We start from the raw sequence: 14,535 nt of genomic DNA, 5'->3' as shown, positions 1-14,535 counted from the left end.
TTTGTTGTATTTTGTGCGTTAAATGCACACAAAAATACAACAAACAAAAAGCCAATGAAACATTATTTTGTGATTATTGGAGTCAAAAACAAATAAAGTAGGAGTTCCAGAGTAATATAGTTTTCCCAGAAGAGAGTGTTTCTGCCTTTACCAAATGAAAAGGACCTGAGACTGTAATTGCATTTTCCGTACAGTTACTGTATGTGAATGTTAAAAGGAGCTCGTAATTTCTGTCATGGTGATGAGGTTGTTAAATAAATCTATTTGTTAAACAATTTTGTCATATTTTATTGTTATCATAAATGTATGTGAATACAGGTTTACTGTGTGTAATAGTGTTAAAAAAAGTATGCTACATATAAAATGTGAACTTTACTTCACTTCTTTATGCTTCATAATATTTCCGAGGCAAGTAGTATTTTTATTCCACATTTATCTGACAACCTGTGTCTCCCTGTGACCTTGTCTGCACTTATAATAATAATCATTTCCTTCCATTCATTTTTGCCATTTAAAAGGAAAGATCCTGAATTTAACAGATACAAATGTTTTGTTTATTTATTTTCCTCTTCTTTTTCAGTTCTATTATAGTTTAAATGAATAGTTAAAGTTTTGTGTTCGTTAAAGTTGAAATAATGAAAAATAAAAATTAGGATTTATTGACTGAGCCTTTGTCAAGGCGTGAACGTCCCGCCCACTCTGTTTACTGATTGGCTGTTGCGTTTCATCCTACACAGCTGATTGGCTGAGTCTGCAGCACGGGGCGGTTGAGCAGAATCAGGAAAGAGAACAGGAAAAGAAGTGTGTGTCCAAAAAACATGTATTTAGAGATAAACTCAACAATTTAACATTGTAGTCAACATTATTCTGACATGAGGAGAGTCACACTGTTTGTCAACGGAACCTCCACGAATGGAAAGGTAAGCTGCAAAATACAAAACAAGGAAATAGGTGCGTTGGTGAGCCTCCATAGACAAAATGGCCAGTTTAACGTTACCTCATGTTAGCTAGTGTTACAAGCTAATGTCGGGTGTTATCAAACAGGTGGTGGCCGTGTACGGTTCTCTGGAGGATTTACTGTCCGTGGCCAGTTCAAAACTGGGAATAAGAGCCTCTAGTGTTTATAACGGGAACGGCGGCCTCATAGACGACATAACATTGATCAGGTGAGACCTGAACCACGGAAACTGCAGCATCCTGTGGTGTTGAGATGATTCAGGGATGAATAATGAGTGAATGTTGTTCCTGCAGAGACGATGATGTGCTGTACATATCAGAGGGAGATTCATTTGAAGGTATGAGACCAAAAAACACTACAACTCCTGGATTAAGGAGCTAATGTGGATAAAAAATCCACTTACAGCTTTGTAGGATGATGACTTGTCAGTGTTGTGTTCACTTGTCTTAAAGTCACAAAATCTAAACGTATTACCAGTTGTTTTGGTGCTGAACAATCCTTGGCCCTGTTCTGTCACCAGTTCCTATCACTTACTACCTGTTTGCAGACTGTCAGGAAGACTTCAGAGATCCAGAAAAGGGACAGACTCACACAGATTGGCTGACACTCAACGTAGGTGGACGCTGCTTCACCACAACAAGGTCTGTAGTTCACTTTCAGTTTAACCTCAAATATGATTTGTAAGTGTGCTGTAGCGGTCTGAACGAGCCTGAGCCATCTTTAACTGTTATGGTTTGAGTATTTATGACCTCCTCTGGTGGGCCACGTGAGCTATGAGAGCATCTCTCGTCCCGCCGCCAAGGAGGCTTTGTTCATCTGCCTGCAACACAGTGCTCATCACTGCACATGATTGGCATCACAGAGAGGATGAGAAATGTCTTATTCAGTTACATTTAAAAATAATTAATACTGAACTCTTCTGTGTTTGTGTTTGTCCTCAGGAGCACGCTGGTCAGTAAAGAGCCTGAAAGCATGTTGGCCCACATGTTCAGAGGGAAAGGTGATGCTGCTCAATAAACCTATTGTTTTATTCTTGAAGAGAAGTAAAGTATCTTATGTTACGTCAGATTATTTTTGATGGTATTTCATTCAGATGTTTGGAGAAACAAGCAGGATTCTCAGGGGGCGTACCTGATAGACCGCAGCCCAGACTACTTTGAACCCATTCTGAATTATCTGAGACATGGACAGCTCATCATCAACGAAGGCATCAACCCTCTGGGTATAAAAGACATATTTTCAAACAAGTACACAAGTCCAAGATTACACTGCTTTCAAATGTGTGTTATTTCCATTGCAGGTGTGCTGGAAGAGGCTCGTTTCTTTGGTATTGAACAGCTTGCTGAACAGTTGGAGGCCCTCATAAAGGTGTGTGAAAAGGACATTATATGGAATAAATTGTACATTCAGTGCCAGTACTCTGATCTCCACATGTGTTTTCCCTTTTCAGTCCTCTCAGCCTCCTGATGACCATTCTCCTCTGACCCGCAAGGAGTTTATTAGATTCCTGTTGGCAACAACGACCAAGTCAGAGCTGCGGTGTCAGGTAAACAAAATGAAACGCACAAACATGCATGAACGTCCTCACAGATATGGCAGGAGAAGTTGAATTGTTAATGCATGGAAAACTATTATTATTATTATAAGTATAAAATGAACAACAGGTTAACCCGACCTTACACTTACTTCTACTGTCCCTGAAGGACCCATAACGCATGACCTACACTCTGTACTGTCCCTGAAAGCAGCACAGCACAGAAATGTTACGACCCCTAATGAATTAGCATTTTAAAATATCTCAATAAAATGTAATGCGCAGTAGTAAAATTTACTGTAATGCTCCTAAATCAAAATTTCTGTGGGTTTGTTGCAGATATTTCTTGCCAAGAAACAAATTAAATTAAATTAAATTTGCCTTGGTTTTCTATCAGGGTCTGAACTTTAACGGTGCAGACCTGTCTCGTCTGGATCTCCGTTACATCAACTTTAAGATGGCCAACCTGAAAGGAGCCAACCTGACCCACACCAACCTCAGCGGGGCAAACCTGGAGAGAGCGGACCTGTCCATGGCGTGTCTCGATGTGAGTATCTTAACTTCAGGTTAATACGGCTAACACGCAGACAGCAACATTTGCCTGAAGTGACTGAAAGCAGCAGAACTCAGTGTTGATTCTAAGTATCTATAGTATTAATATTTGTATGTGTGTGTCCATCCCAGGGAGCCAATCTGCAGGGTGTGAAGATGCTGTGCACCAACGCTGAAGGAGCTTCACTGAGAGGCTGTAATTTTGAGGATCCTGCTGGAATCAAAGCCAATCTGGAGGGTGAAGCAGCCAGTTATACACAATCTACAGACAAACCCACACTGAACTTCACTGAAGTTCATTTTGAACTTCTATGTGAATGTGTCTGTCTATGTCAACAGGAGCCAACCTGAAAGGTGTGGACATGGAGGGAAGTCAGATGACCGGGATTAACCTGAGGGTGGCTACACTGAAAAACGCCAAACTGAAGAACTGCAATCTCAGAGGAGCTACACTGGCCGGGACGGACCTGGAGGTAGGAACACACACCACACACACAAACACACACACACACACAAACACTCTGTAGATCCAAAGTCTACAAGAATCTGTGATTATAACCTCAGGTTATCACGGCCTAGAAAACAACCTTATTACCATATTTAAAGGTCGTATTCATGTTTGTTCCTGCCAGCAGCAGACAGTAACAGTAACAGTAACAGTAGTTATAACTGTCTGTTCTTTATTTGGGGACTGGTTTTATTCTTGCTGCTGTGCCCATCTTCATATTTATCAAACTTCAATCACATGTATAAATATACATTTATCATATGTCTCTCTGGAATATTACAATATTTAAAGTCTGTAATTTATTCCAGTTTATGTACTTTTTCCCTCAGAACTGTGACCTGTCGGGATGTGATCTTCAGGAGGCCAACCTGAGAGGCTCCAATGTGAAAGGAGCCATCTTTGAGGAGATGCTGACTCCTCTGCACATGTCTCAGAGTGTTCGGTAAAACACAGCAACACATTCAGTCTTAACGTGTGCCGTGACAAGAGAAGAGTCTCAATACTGGTGACTAATGCATGTTCCCTGATCCACGAGTGACAACAAGACAACTGGTGTTTACGAATGTCAAAGAAGTTTATTAATCATCTGCTCAAAATTATTATTCATTTCAGTGCAAATGGATGAAACAGATGTGTCTCCAGAAAGTGACACAGTGACATCAGAGTCGAGCATCTGCACCTCATAAATGGTCTTTGCTCCTGTAAGCTTTTCAACCAAACAGGCAACAAAACTGAGAAATTATAACTCGGTAAGAAAGAAGAAGAAAGAATTCACATCAGAGCTGCTTTATTGGATTGTACTAGACTATACAGGTGTATGTAGAATATAGACATTTAATAAGTTGGGTTGTTTTTATTTGTGAATCATGAAACACTAATCAGTGATACTGAAACTCATTTCTCTCTGTACACATCGCTCTGATGACGACCAGTTGATGCCAAACTATTATTTGTATTTTACTTTTAATAGCTTCGATTTTTAAACTTCTTTTATTTTTGCATTTTGTGTCCGTCTGACGCCACGTTTTAATTGAATGTAGTTGGAATTCCAAGTTGTGGGAAAACTCAGCTGCTCTACAGCAGAGAAGTTTCTTCCAGCTGAATTCAGCATCAGACTAAAACGAGCAAACACTGATGTTGGGAAACTCAAATATAGATTCTGTTAGTGATCACTTCAAACCTTCACTTCATTCAGAATCTTCAGGCTGCTGTTGATAGAAACAATTAGACAAAAGGTTTTTATAACAAGAGGGAATTCAGTATAGTCTTTTTACAATAAGTTCAGTCTTTGTGAAATGACGTGTATTTGATGGAGCTCCTCCTCCGTATTACCTCCAACAGAGAGTGACAGGTGTTTACTGAAACAGCTTCATCCTGCTGTTGTCTTAACTATTTCATTATTAAAATTAAAACATAGAAAAAGAAATACACATTTAAATCAATTTAACGTGTTCAAACTAAAGTTTAAACAAATGTTCAATAAGCAAAAGCGGTTTTTGTGTTCTGCTCATTCAGTAGCTTCTTTTATATATAAATATATATATATACATGATGTTTAGTTAATGTTGCGCTAATAGAGAAATATATATATTTTAGTAAATGTCAGATCCTGCTGAACGGTGGTGAATGTAAAATGTTTTCTTTGTCTTTTACTCAGCAGCTGCACGTTTCATGTAAACTGGTGAGAAATGTGAAACCACAGAGGTGCTAAACATGAACTGTCTCAGTCTACTCTGCTGTGCTGTGGGTGTTTTATGGTGTTATCAATAATAAATGTTTTTATTAAAAACTGCATGACTTGACTTATATAACATGTCACAACTACTCTTGCATTATCACAAATGATGTGGAAAATACAATTATTTAGATTCTAAAATTTGAAGAGAGCTCCACAGCTGCATGATGTGCATCAGTTCTCCAGCAGAGGACGGTGTCGTCTCAGCTTCTGTGATCGGTTCAACTGGAAGTTGGATTTCAGAGGCAGAAGTTCAACATCATTGAAACAAACTAGATTAAAACGACAGGAACATTAAATAACTGCAGCATTTTATTCTGAGTAGCAGTTCAGGTCAATCCTTGTCTGAGTCTTAAGTTATGTTTTATATTATGTATTATAAACTAAATACTTTCTTCAAAGTACCAAAAGTTAAAATGTATGTGTAATATTGGATTATAATCACTTATGCGTTAACGTGTGCATCTCTTTAATGGTTTATTAAATTAAATAATATACTGCTGAGTAGTTAATATTCTAATATATTTGATTGTTTGTGTTGATGTTTGTGTTTTTTAAATCTAAAAACTATACTAAGCTCAGCTGCTGATAAATGTTGTAGAGTAAAAAGTACAAATCTTCCCTCTGAAAGTTAGAGTAAAAGTATAATGTATCATACTGTACGACAAAGTCGAGTACAAGTACTTCATGATGGTACCTAAGAGCAGTACCATTCACCTAAGTACTTTCTACCACTCATAATAATCCAAAGTGAAATCAGAAAATCCTCTACAGTCAATGACTTTCACTCATATTTCCGTACAGTTCACGTTTCTGTCCTCTACTCACAGAATAAAGGAACGAGTCCCTCACTTGTTGTTTAAAATAGTCTTTGTGCGACAATGCAGCGCTACGACAAGATAAACAAAGAACATGAGCAGTCGTATGCTTCAAGTACCAGCACATTTCCCCTCTGTGGTGTTGATGGACAACACAATTGGGGGCTTCAGTCCAAACTTCCAGATCCGGACTCCGATAGGACCTGACCCCAACCCTCCAGCTTCATTTATTTTCTGCTTTGTTTGCACTAAACTGCAGATTGTCATTCAGCTATGTTTACAGTTTACATCTGCGGTTTATCCATGAGCACATGTGTGCTGCCTGGAGTGTAAACACAGGAACATGTGTCCCCCCCCACAAAAAAAGTGTTGCGACAAGAACATGATGTGTTCCCCCTGCTTTGCTATATCTGTCTGTATCTGTTGTCTTTTATTTAACCACTGCAGCACAAAGTGAGGGTGTGTTGACATGAGGTAATGAAGCTGGGGGTGGAGGGGCTTGATTGGTGGTTTGTGGTAGAAAGCCAACACCAGAGGGTAAGTGGTCCAATCATGGAGTGATAAGCAACAGTTACTAAATACAGTGAGACTTTAGACTCTTAAGGCTGCAGTAAATTATTTGACGTACACTTTATATGTTATACAAGTTGAACCTGTAGAGAAATAATTGCTGAACGTCTGTTTCTACAGTTCTATAGTAAGTAAGTAAATAAGTATCTCTAGCTCTAAAATGTCTCTTCTAACAAAGTGATTTCTCTGAGTCTGCAAACTACTGAGTATTCAGCACTGTTGAACTTGATGACATAAATGTACTGGTCAAGATTTGTTGCACGTGACTCATAAGTTAGGTTTCTACCATGTTGAGGCCTTGTTACGTTTAATTTACCTGCAGATTTAATGAGAGAACAACTTTAAAAACCTGATTTATGACTAGTTACTGTGGAAAATCGTTAACATTCATTTTTACACCTGCAAATGCACTGTCTGGTGCAGCTTTAAATCTGATTTTCTTTGTTAAGTACAAAGATAATGGTTGAAATAAAGTGCCTGATGTCATAATAGTCAGCTTGGATCAATATCATGTCATCGTTTTTGACTTCAGGATCAGCTGAGTGGTGGCCTGGCTGCTATAAAACATATTTACAGCTGCCAAACACAACACACACCCATGCTTTAGTCACTGTGTGTTACAGGACATCTGTGGGTGTGTTTTTAGTGGGAATGTAGATTCCAATGCACAGTCCAAAACCTGAGTTGCTTCACGTTTGGGTAGAAGAAATTGGCTTCTTGGCTCATAAAAAGGAAGTAAATGCATGACTGTGGGCTGGAAGTGTTTATGTTGAAGTGGTTGGTCTCTGAACACCTTGCGGGCTGAGTATGCTTGTTCCAGTTTGGTCAATATCTGTGGTTGTTTTCACGGTGGGGTGTATGCACTGCTGGGATAGAGGCTCTTTCTATAGGACGATTCAAACCAGTAAAATACACAACTCGAGTGGAAAGTGCCAACAAACCTAAAGCTAAAGATGGAACACACATTAGGACTGCTGATCAGATTACTGATGGGACCGGGTTCTGGTTCCAGTCTGGTTCCTCTCATTTATTCAGAATCCAGTCACTGCCAGTCGTTCTTAAAAATAATCCTGAAAGACATGTTTCATATTTGTAGTTCTGTAAATAACAGCTCAACCTGAAATTAGCTCCACAGTCCAACAAACCTCCAAACTCTTTACCTGTTTCCTCCTGTTTTGACTCTTGATGTCTAGTGTTACTCATCACAGGTCATAAGGTTTATGCTCCTTCATCAAACACAACAGAATCTGTGTGCATGGATCAGAGAAATCTGTGACTTCTTTCTTTTTTCTTCTCCTTTCAAGTCATCAGCAGATTGTGAGGGAACGTTTGTGATGCTTGTGTTACAAGCTAAGAGAAATAAAGTCACCTGCATAGAAATGACATTGTGCCAGTTGTGTATCATGTACACTGACCCGTTGGAAAGGTAAAGTCACGCTGTAAGATGTAATTGTTCTAAAAACAACCTTTTTCCGCATCATGTCAGCTGTTTAAATCTTAAAGCAATTAAACCACATTTGTCTTAGTGTTGTATGACAGCAGCCCACTCAGATATGAGCTCACATGAATACATGAGTCACTGTGACGTCTGTTCCACTGACTTCACTGGAAAAAGAGCATCTGTCTGCAGAAACTATCATCTCTAAGACTGTCTGCTTTATTAATATGACCAGGTGGTGATTATTATAAGAATAGAAACCAGCTAATTGATGTGAACCACAGGACTGATGCCCTGCTAACGGCCACTAGAGGCTGCAGTGATGAGTTCTGCCGTGACTACAGAGTGTCTGTAAAGCAAAGGTCATGGGGTTGTTATAGTCATAAGTCTTGTTGAGGAGTTTCAGAGCCAGTTACGATCATCTAGATTTCAGCGGAAAGTGAAGCAGAGAGTTCGTTTCCCGCCCGACATCACTATTGATTCTTTAAAAAGAGCTAATAAGAACCAAAACCTCCAACTTTGTGAATCCAGACACCTCTGATCCCGACTGTAGTCCCTGTTCATCATCTCAGTGACACTGTGACTCATCTGTACACCATATTAAACATGACTCCAGGTTCGATGAAGCTGCTGGACTGAATATTCGACCTGTCGGACTATCAGCACAACCAGTGACGACCTCTAGGAAAAATAAATGATAACAGCAGAAGGAACTTTATGTAGGACACATGCTTTGTGTGTCGGCGTTTTTACATATAGATTTTGTGTATAGGTGGTAGTGTGTGTGTGTGTGTGTGTGTGTGTGTGTGTGTGGGTGTGTGTGACAGAGAGAGTGAGTGGGATGTGGCTTTCTGAGCTCAATGAAGGGAACATTTTCTTCGGGCCAAATAAAGCTGCCCATGTAAACTCCACATTCCAGAGTTTGTGGCGTGTCTGTCTCGAGCTCCCTCTCTCTGTTTCTTTTATGGAGGACGTTGCATGTGTGTGTTTGTTTTTTACATATACACATTTCTTCTATTAGATACATTTAAAGAGAAACATAAATAACCACTAATACAAACATATAAGCCACTTTGCAAACACTGAAACCCGTCATTAAATGAAAAGGTTGAATGGATATTTTTAAGTTCATATTTAAAAAATAGTATAAATGGTTTTCTAGAAGGTTCAGTGCAGATTTACAGATAAACCTGCAAAAAAAACACAAAACATTATGTCAGATGACTAAAACACACCTCTGTGTACAGGTTTTTACGTATCACAGAGCTACGTCTTTAGGTTTCTTTCTTTAATGCATTTCCTAAGTTGTGTTATTTGAACAAAGCTTGTAAATTAGCTAGTAACCGTACTACCCACAGTAGACTTACTGTTATTGGCTAACGAGACTACATTTTGTGTTTCTCATCATCGTTTCAAAATAATCACAGTCCTGTAGAAAATCAAATCCAGGTCCTCGTTGAATCCTTTTCAACCTCCAGTGCCCACAATGCCTTTATCTTACAGATCACCATCTCTAATTATCAGCTCTGTGCATCATGCTTTTCCTCTTCCTCTGTTTTTCCACGTGGACACGAACAGTATTGACACATGAATCCCTCCCTCTGTATTAGAGTCCACAGCTGCATTGTGAATCATAACCACAAGTCACCACTTGGAGAAACTTCATTCAGCTCTGCAGAAAAAATAAAGTAATCCTGATTTAGAAAGTGTGAGCGGCCTGGCAGCAGTGCTGGAAAGTAATTAAGATAAAGTAATTAAGTATTTTCAGTTCTAGCTGCTTTATATTTTTACTATACTTTACATTAAGTGAATAAAACTCCTTCCAGCTGCTCTAACAGTAAAATACTTCACAAAAACACGTACTTTTACTTCTAGTACATGCTTTAAACTGATAAATGTTCTTTTACTAATGATACTTCTGTAATTCTATCATTGATACTTCAACTGTATGAAGCTAATAATATAATATAATATAATATAATACTGCCAGTTGTATACATATGAATCTGAGAATAGTTGTGTACTACTACTGCTGATACTTTTGGGTACTTTTACTTCAGTAGAAGATGTGAGTACTTCTTTCACCACCATCTGTCAGTGTGACCTTCAGGATAGAAACATTTCGATGGAGTCTCTGTATCTCGGTCCCACCCAGGCACCACAAAACATCCAACCAGCTCCACAGCAATCTCCCTGTGGTTGCAGCATCCATGACCTCATGAAGGATGCTCTCATCCAAAGTCCTAGAAAGAACCATACACACACACACACGTGCATGCATGCACACATGTGTTTACCACTGAGTTATAGGCAGTAAAAGACCACACAGGGTGTCGTAACACTGAAGAGTAATACTCTCTGTACTTGATTTGAGGTACTTCTGTAAATACATACCTCACTCGCTCACATACAGCATTAGTGTGCATTATCATACCGCCCAGGCCTGAGCATGAACTCTGTCATTAGAGTGGAGCTCAGTGGGGTTGAACATCTTGCTAAAATTACACACTTTCCTTGCTGAACCTCAGCCTCCAGGATGTTCCTGTGTTTAGCACAACTGACAAAGACACAGACACAACAGGGTGTGTGTTTCTGAAAGAACTCAGAGCTGGTCACAGTGGCTCTGCCACCTGGATAATTTCAACTGTTATTTGCATAAATGCATTTTGGGTTTTCCACAGTGGAAAAAGTCCAAACGCTGCACCACAACACACTGCAGAAAGTCCAAGAGTGAGTGAGCTGCAGAGATGAGAGAGCACAGAAACACAGAGACATGAGAGTCTGTTTATGTCCTACACAGCAGTTGAACAAAACTAAATCCGTGTAAGTGGAATAGTTATTGCAGGACTTTTGTATTAGACTTAATATTCATTGCTGTACCAAATAAACTGACAACTAAGTGAATGTGCATGTACTGTGTAAACAGGACTTTTACTCCCTGGGCAGTGGGCATCACCCATTTCATAGCAACTGATCCGGTGGTTGCTGGTATTTCGGTGTGGACTGACCCCCCCAGCGCACTGTGGACCGCTGGCTTTAGTTCTCTGCGCTGGCTCCTGTCACTTCCATGATTGATTATAAAACTTAACTGTCAACATACTGTAAGTCACCCGATGATCAGGCTTGTCTGTTTTTAAAGACGTTGTGGTGGTGACCTGTGACCTCTGGGATGATCCTCTGGTCTTGTGGTTGAAAACTAAAAAAAGCTGATGAGGCTTTTGCAGCTTTTTCTCCTTGACTGTAAACAGCCGCCCACAAAGTCTCAGAGAAAAGAAAAGACAGTAATATCTGTACAAACACCTTAAACCTGAGACTTTTACTCTCAGTTGACTTTATAGCTTTGATTCTGTGGGTTGTGAACTTGTCCGTCTCTTCTTCTTGTAAAGTATTTAATGTTTTAGTTTGAAAAAACTACATCTCGTTGTTTGGCTCTGATGAGAAGAGCACCTGTGTTTGCTGTTCAAAGCTGTGGAGCTCAGAAAAAGTCTTGAGGCTGAGTTTGGTGACCTGGAATGTGCTTCTTATTGGCCTGCCATGTCCTGGCCCTGCTCTGCTCTGGTCTGTCCAGAGTTTAGGTTTGGCTCTGGCTCCAGGTCTGGGTGGAACCAGACTGGTCTGACTTTGTGGTTCAACAGGGTCAGTAGTTAGTGCTGGGCTGGGGCTAGGGCTGCTGCGGCTTTGGCTCAACAACTGACAGAGACATCTGCTCTTAATGGGAATGTCCAAAACAATGAGTGTACAAAACCCTCCTCTGCTGGGATTGAACTGAGCACAGACACATGTCGGTGAAGACTCGCAGTCATCCAGGTGAAGGTATCTGGAAGATGAGTCATGGTAACTGGAAGGGAGGCCAGTGGTCATGATTTTATTCTGTGGCTCCATTGTTATAAGATCGTGTGATTTTCAAATTTAAAAAGTGCAAATACATCTTCTAAAGCCTCTTTAGCAGGAGATCTTCTGGCTTTAAAACTAAAAACGTTCATTTGAGCTCCTGTGTCTTTAAGCCCCTCCTACAGCCCATCCCACTCTGTTCTGATTGGTCAGCTCAGGGACGTCTTCCTGTGGGCTGAAGTCCAGCTGAAAAAGCAGCAACTGAGCTGAAAATCCTGCTGTATAGTGGGTCAGGTTGGTAAAACGTGAAATCGCAGTGGAAAGATAAAAAACATTGCTTGATGTTTCTGCTGTGGAACTGTTTCCTTTACTTAAATAAATATAAATATTTCCTGTGCATGAAAAATGAACTTCAGCACCATTTGCAACTTCTTATCAGACATATTCTGGACTAGAAGAAGTTTTAAACTGTCAGTGAAAACACTATTTGAACACTCTCAAGTGTTTTATTTACAGTTTTTTCTGTCTGTAGTTCTGCAGCAGTTCTTCTTCTGCTTTGAGTGATGAGTGATGAGTGAGTACAGACTGCTGCCATCTGCTGGTACAGAGTGTTGTTTCTTAGTGATTCTTCTTGGTTCAGTCCACTCTCCAGTTCCTGGATGTCGACTTGGTGTATCACAGCTCTAAGACTCTACTGTTGCACTGAACAAAGTAAGGAAGTCATTTTGACAGATCAAACATCAAGAGGTCATTAAATTCATTAGAAATTATCAGCGTGTAGATCTGTCCAGAATTTAAATAGAGGTCACAGAGACCAAGAGGCCGACTGACACAGCACAAAGCTGAGTAAATAATTTTATAATCATTCTGCTGGAACATGGAGGAATAACTTTAACTAAGCTGTTAAAAAGCAAAGGTTTCCTCACTATTTATCTTTGACAGCTGAATCACAAAAATCAGGACCAAGTCCTTTGTTTGCTATAAAAACAAGGCAGGATTTAAGTAAAGAGTTTGGGTTAAAGGGCGGAAAAGAAAGGGATTCGAAGCGAAATAAATATTGTCATTGGATTCCATTCAAGGGCTAATGCCCGGGGACATTAATAAACCACGTGTGGTGAAACACACAGTATAAAAATGGCCGAGGGATGTGGGATTCATTCCTGTGGGTTATGAGGTGCTGCTCTGTTGTTTTTAAAATGGATTTTCCTGCTTTTATAATTTCTGTGGTTGCAGTGTCTTATTGCTGTCGAGGTCGTAATGTAGTAATTTCCTGCACCTGTACGGAGAAGGGACTTTGTACTTCACAGAACACGACTGTTTAACTTCTAACTGCTAGTTAATGAAGAGCTAAACGCAGGATAAAACGTCAGTAGGTCACAAAGATTTACAGTGACAATGATTCACAAATTAGTTTTAACCCCCCAACTTTTGTCTTTTGTGACATTGATCAACAGAAAAAGACTTTTTCATGATCTCTACAAAGCACCTCAATAATTAAAAATGTAAGACACAGAATAAATGATGAGTAGCTGCTTTTAAAGTGACACATTGAACATCACCTGAGTGCAATAAAGAACTGTAGTAAAACAAATTAGGGGATGGATATAAGAAAATGAATTCACTGAATATCTCCTGGAGTAAATTCAAATCCCTCTTTAGGAAATAGAAGAAATGTGGCACATGTAAATCATATAAAGTGAGGAAGGCACAGAGACACCTGCGACTGATCTGAAGAAGTTTTACTCAGGTAGGAGAGCGTATACGTACAATAACTGGGTTCTTCACAAGTCAAAGCTTTATGGGAGTTTGCCAGAAGACGTGTTGGAGACTCTGAAGTGAGCTTTCTTGGCAATCACACTAGATGCAATGACCTTCATTTCTTCTGCAGAAACAAAAACCCAATCTTCTCGCTTAACAATGTGAGTGTTTCTGGACAATAAAGTCAGAAGGTCAACAGGAGACACCCACCACACAAAAACAATCCTTTGTGCTGCCGTCCAAATGTCCACACTGCGCCTTTCATCCCTTGGAGCCGGATTCACGTAACATTAGTGGGAGTATCGAGAGAATTGAAATGTGTGTCATTGCAGTCATTTCAGCTGCAAACATAATGTTGAGGATACAAATGACATATTCAGAGAACGCTCAGCCATGCAGAGTGTCTGTTTGACAGAAAGCATCACACAATACTCTCTGTGTGCTTTGCTGTGCACTCACAAACAGCCAGATAGAAACACTCGGAGGCGTTGTTCACAGCCTGACACTCTTAAACACACATTATGCCAATCTGCCAATGAATTCACAAAGAGCCCCAACTGTGGAGTGTGTGTGTGTGTGTGTGTGTGTGTGTGTGCTGGGTAGTGACGTAACGGAGACTAGTCTAAACAGCTGATTATGATCACAGGAAACCAACAGACGTGAACTTTCTCCTCTCATTCCTCACGCATGTTTGGTTTTTAGGTGATCGACTGCTCTGGGCTTCACAAGATTTAATATTAGTTTTACAAACAACAGCACGTTACATAAGACCACTGTGTTTAGTTCAGACTTTAATCCAAGCTGAAATACTGGGTCTCAGTGACGTTTAGATG

The 14,535-nt window shown here is 39.9% G+C and overlaps 1 protein-coding gene across 2 annotated transcripts; it reads left to right on the top strand.

Moving 5' to 3' along the window:
• The first annotated feature begins 760 nt into the window (after positions 1-760).
• On the top strand, positions 761-5,344 carry kctd9b (potassium channel tetramerization domain containing 9b). 2 transcript variants are annotated; one of them, XM_026356797.1, is made up of 12 exons: positions 761-920; positions 1,045-1,166; positions 1,252-1,295; positions 1,506-1,599; positions 1,900-1,958; positions 2,052-2,180; positions 2,259-2,326; positions 2,409-2,504; positions 2,890-3,039; positions 3,177-3,282; positions 3,384-3,517; positions 3,882-5,344. In XM_026356797.1, exons 1-12 carry the CDS (start codon positions 873-875, stop codon positions 3,996-3,998), a joined length of 1,167 nt encoding a protein of 388 aa, XP_026212582.1. In that variant the 5' UTR covers positions 761-872; the 3' UTR covers positions 3,999-5,344. The 2 variants fall into 2 exon arrangements, with proteins under 2 accessions (XP_026212582.1, XP_026212581.1); XM_026356796.1 differs by having other exon boundaries at positions 2,052-2,326.
• The last annotated feature ends 9,191 nt before the right edge of the window (positions 5,345-14,535 follow it).

The sequence above is a fragment of the Anabas testudineus genome, chromosome 12, assembly GCF_900324465.2.
Source record: "Anabas testudineus chromosome 12, fAnaTes1.2, whole genome shotgun sequence".
Taxonomy (NCBI): Eukaryota; Metazoa; Chordata; class Actinopteri; order Anabantiformes; family Anabantidae; genus Anabas; species Anabas testudineus.
The sequence above is the reverse complement of the archived record's forward strand: the minus strand, read 5'-3'. Positions and strand labels throughout refer to the sequence as shown.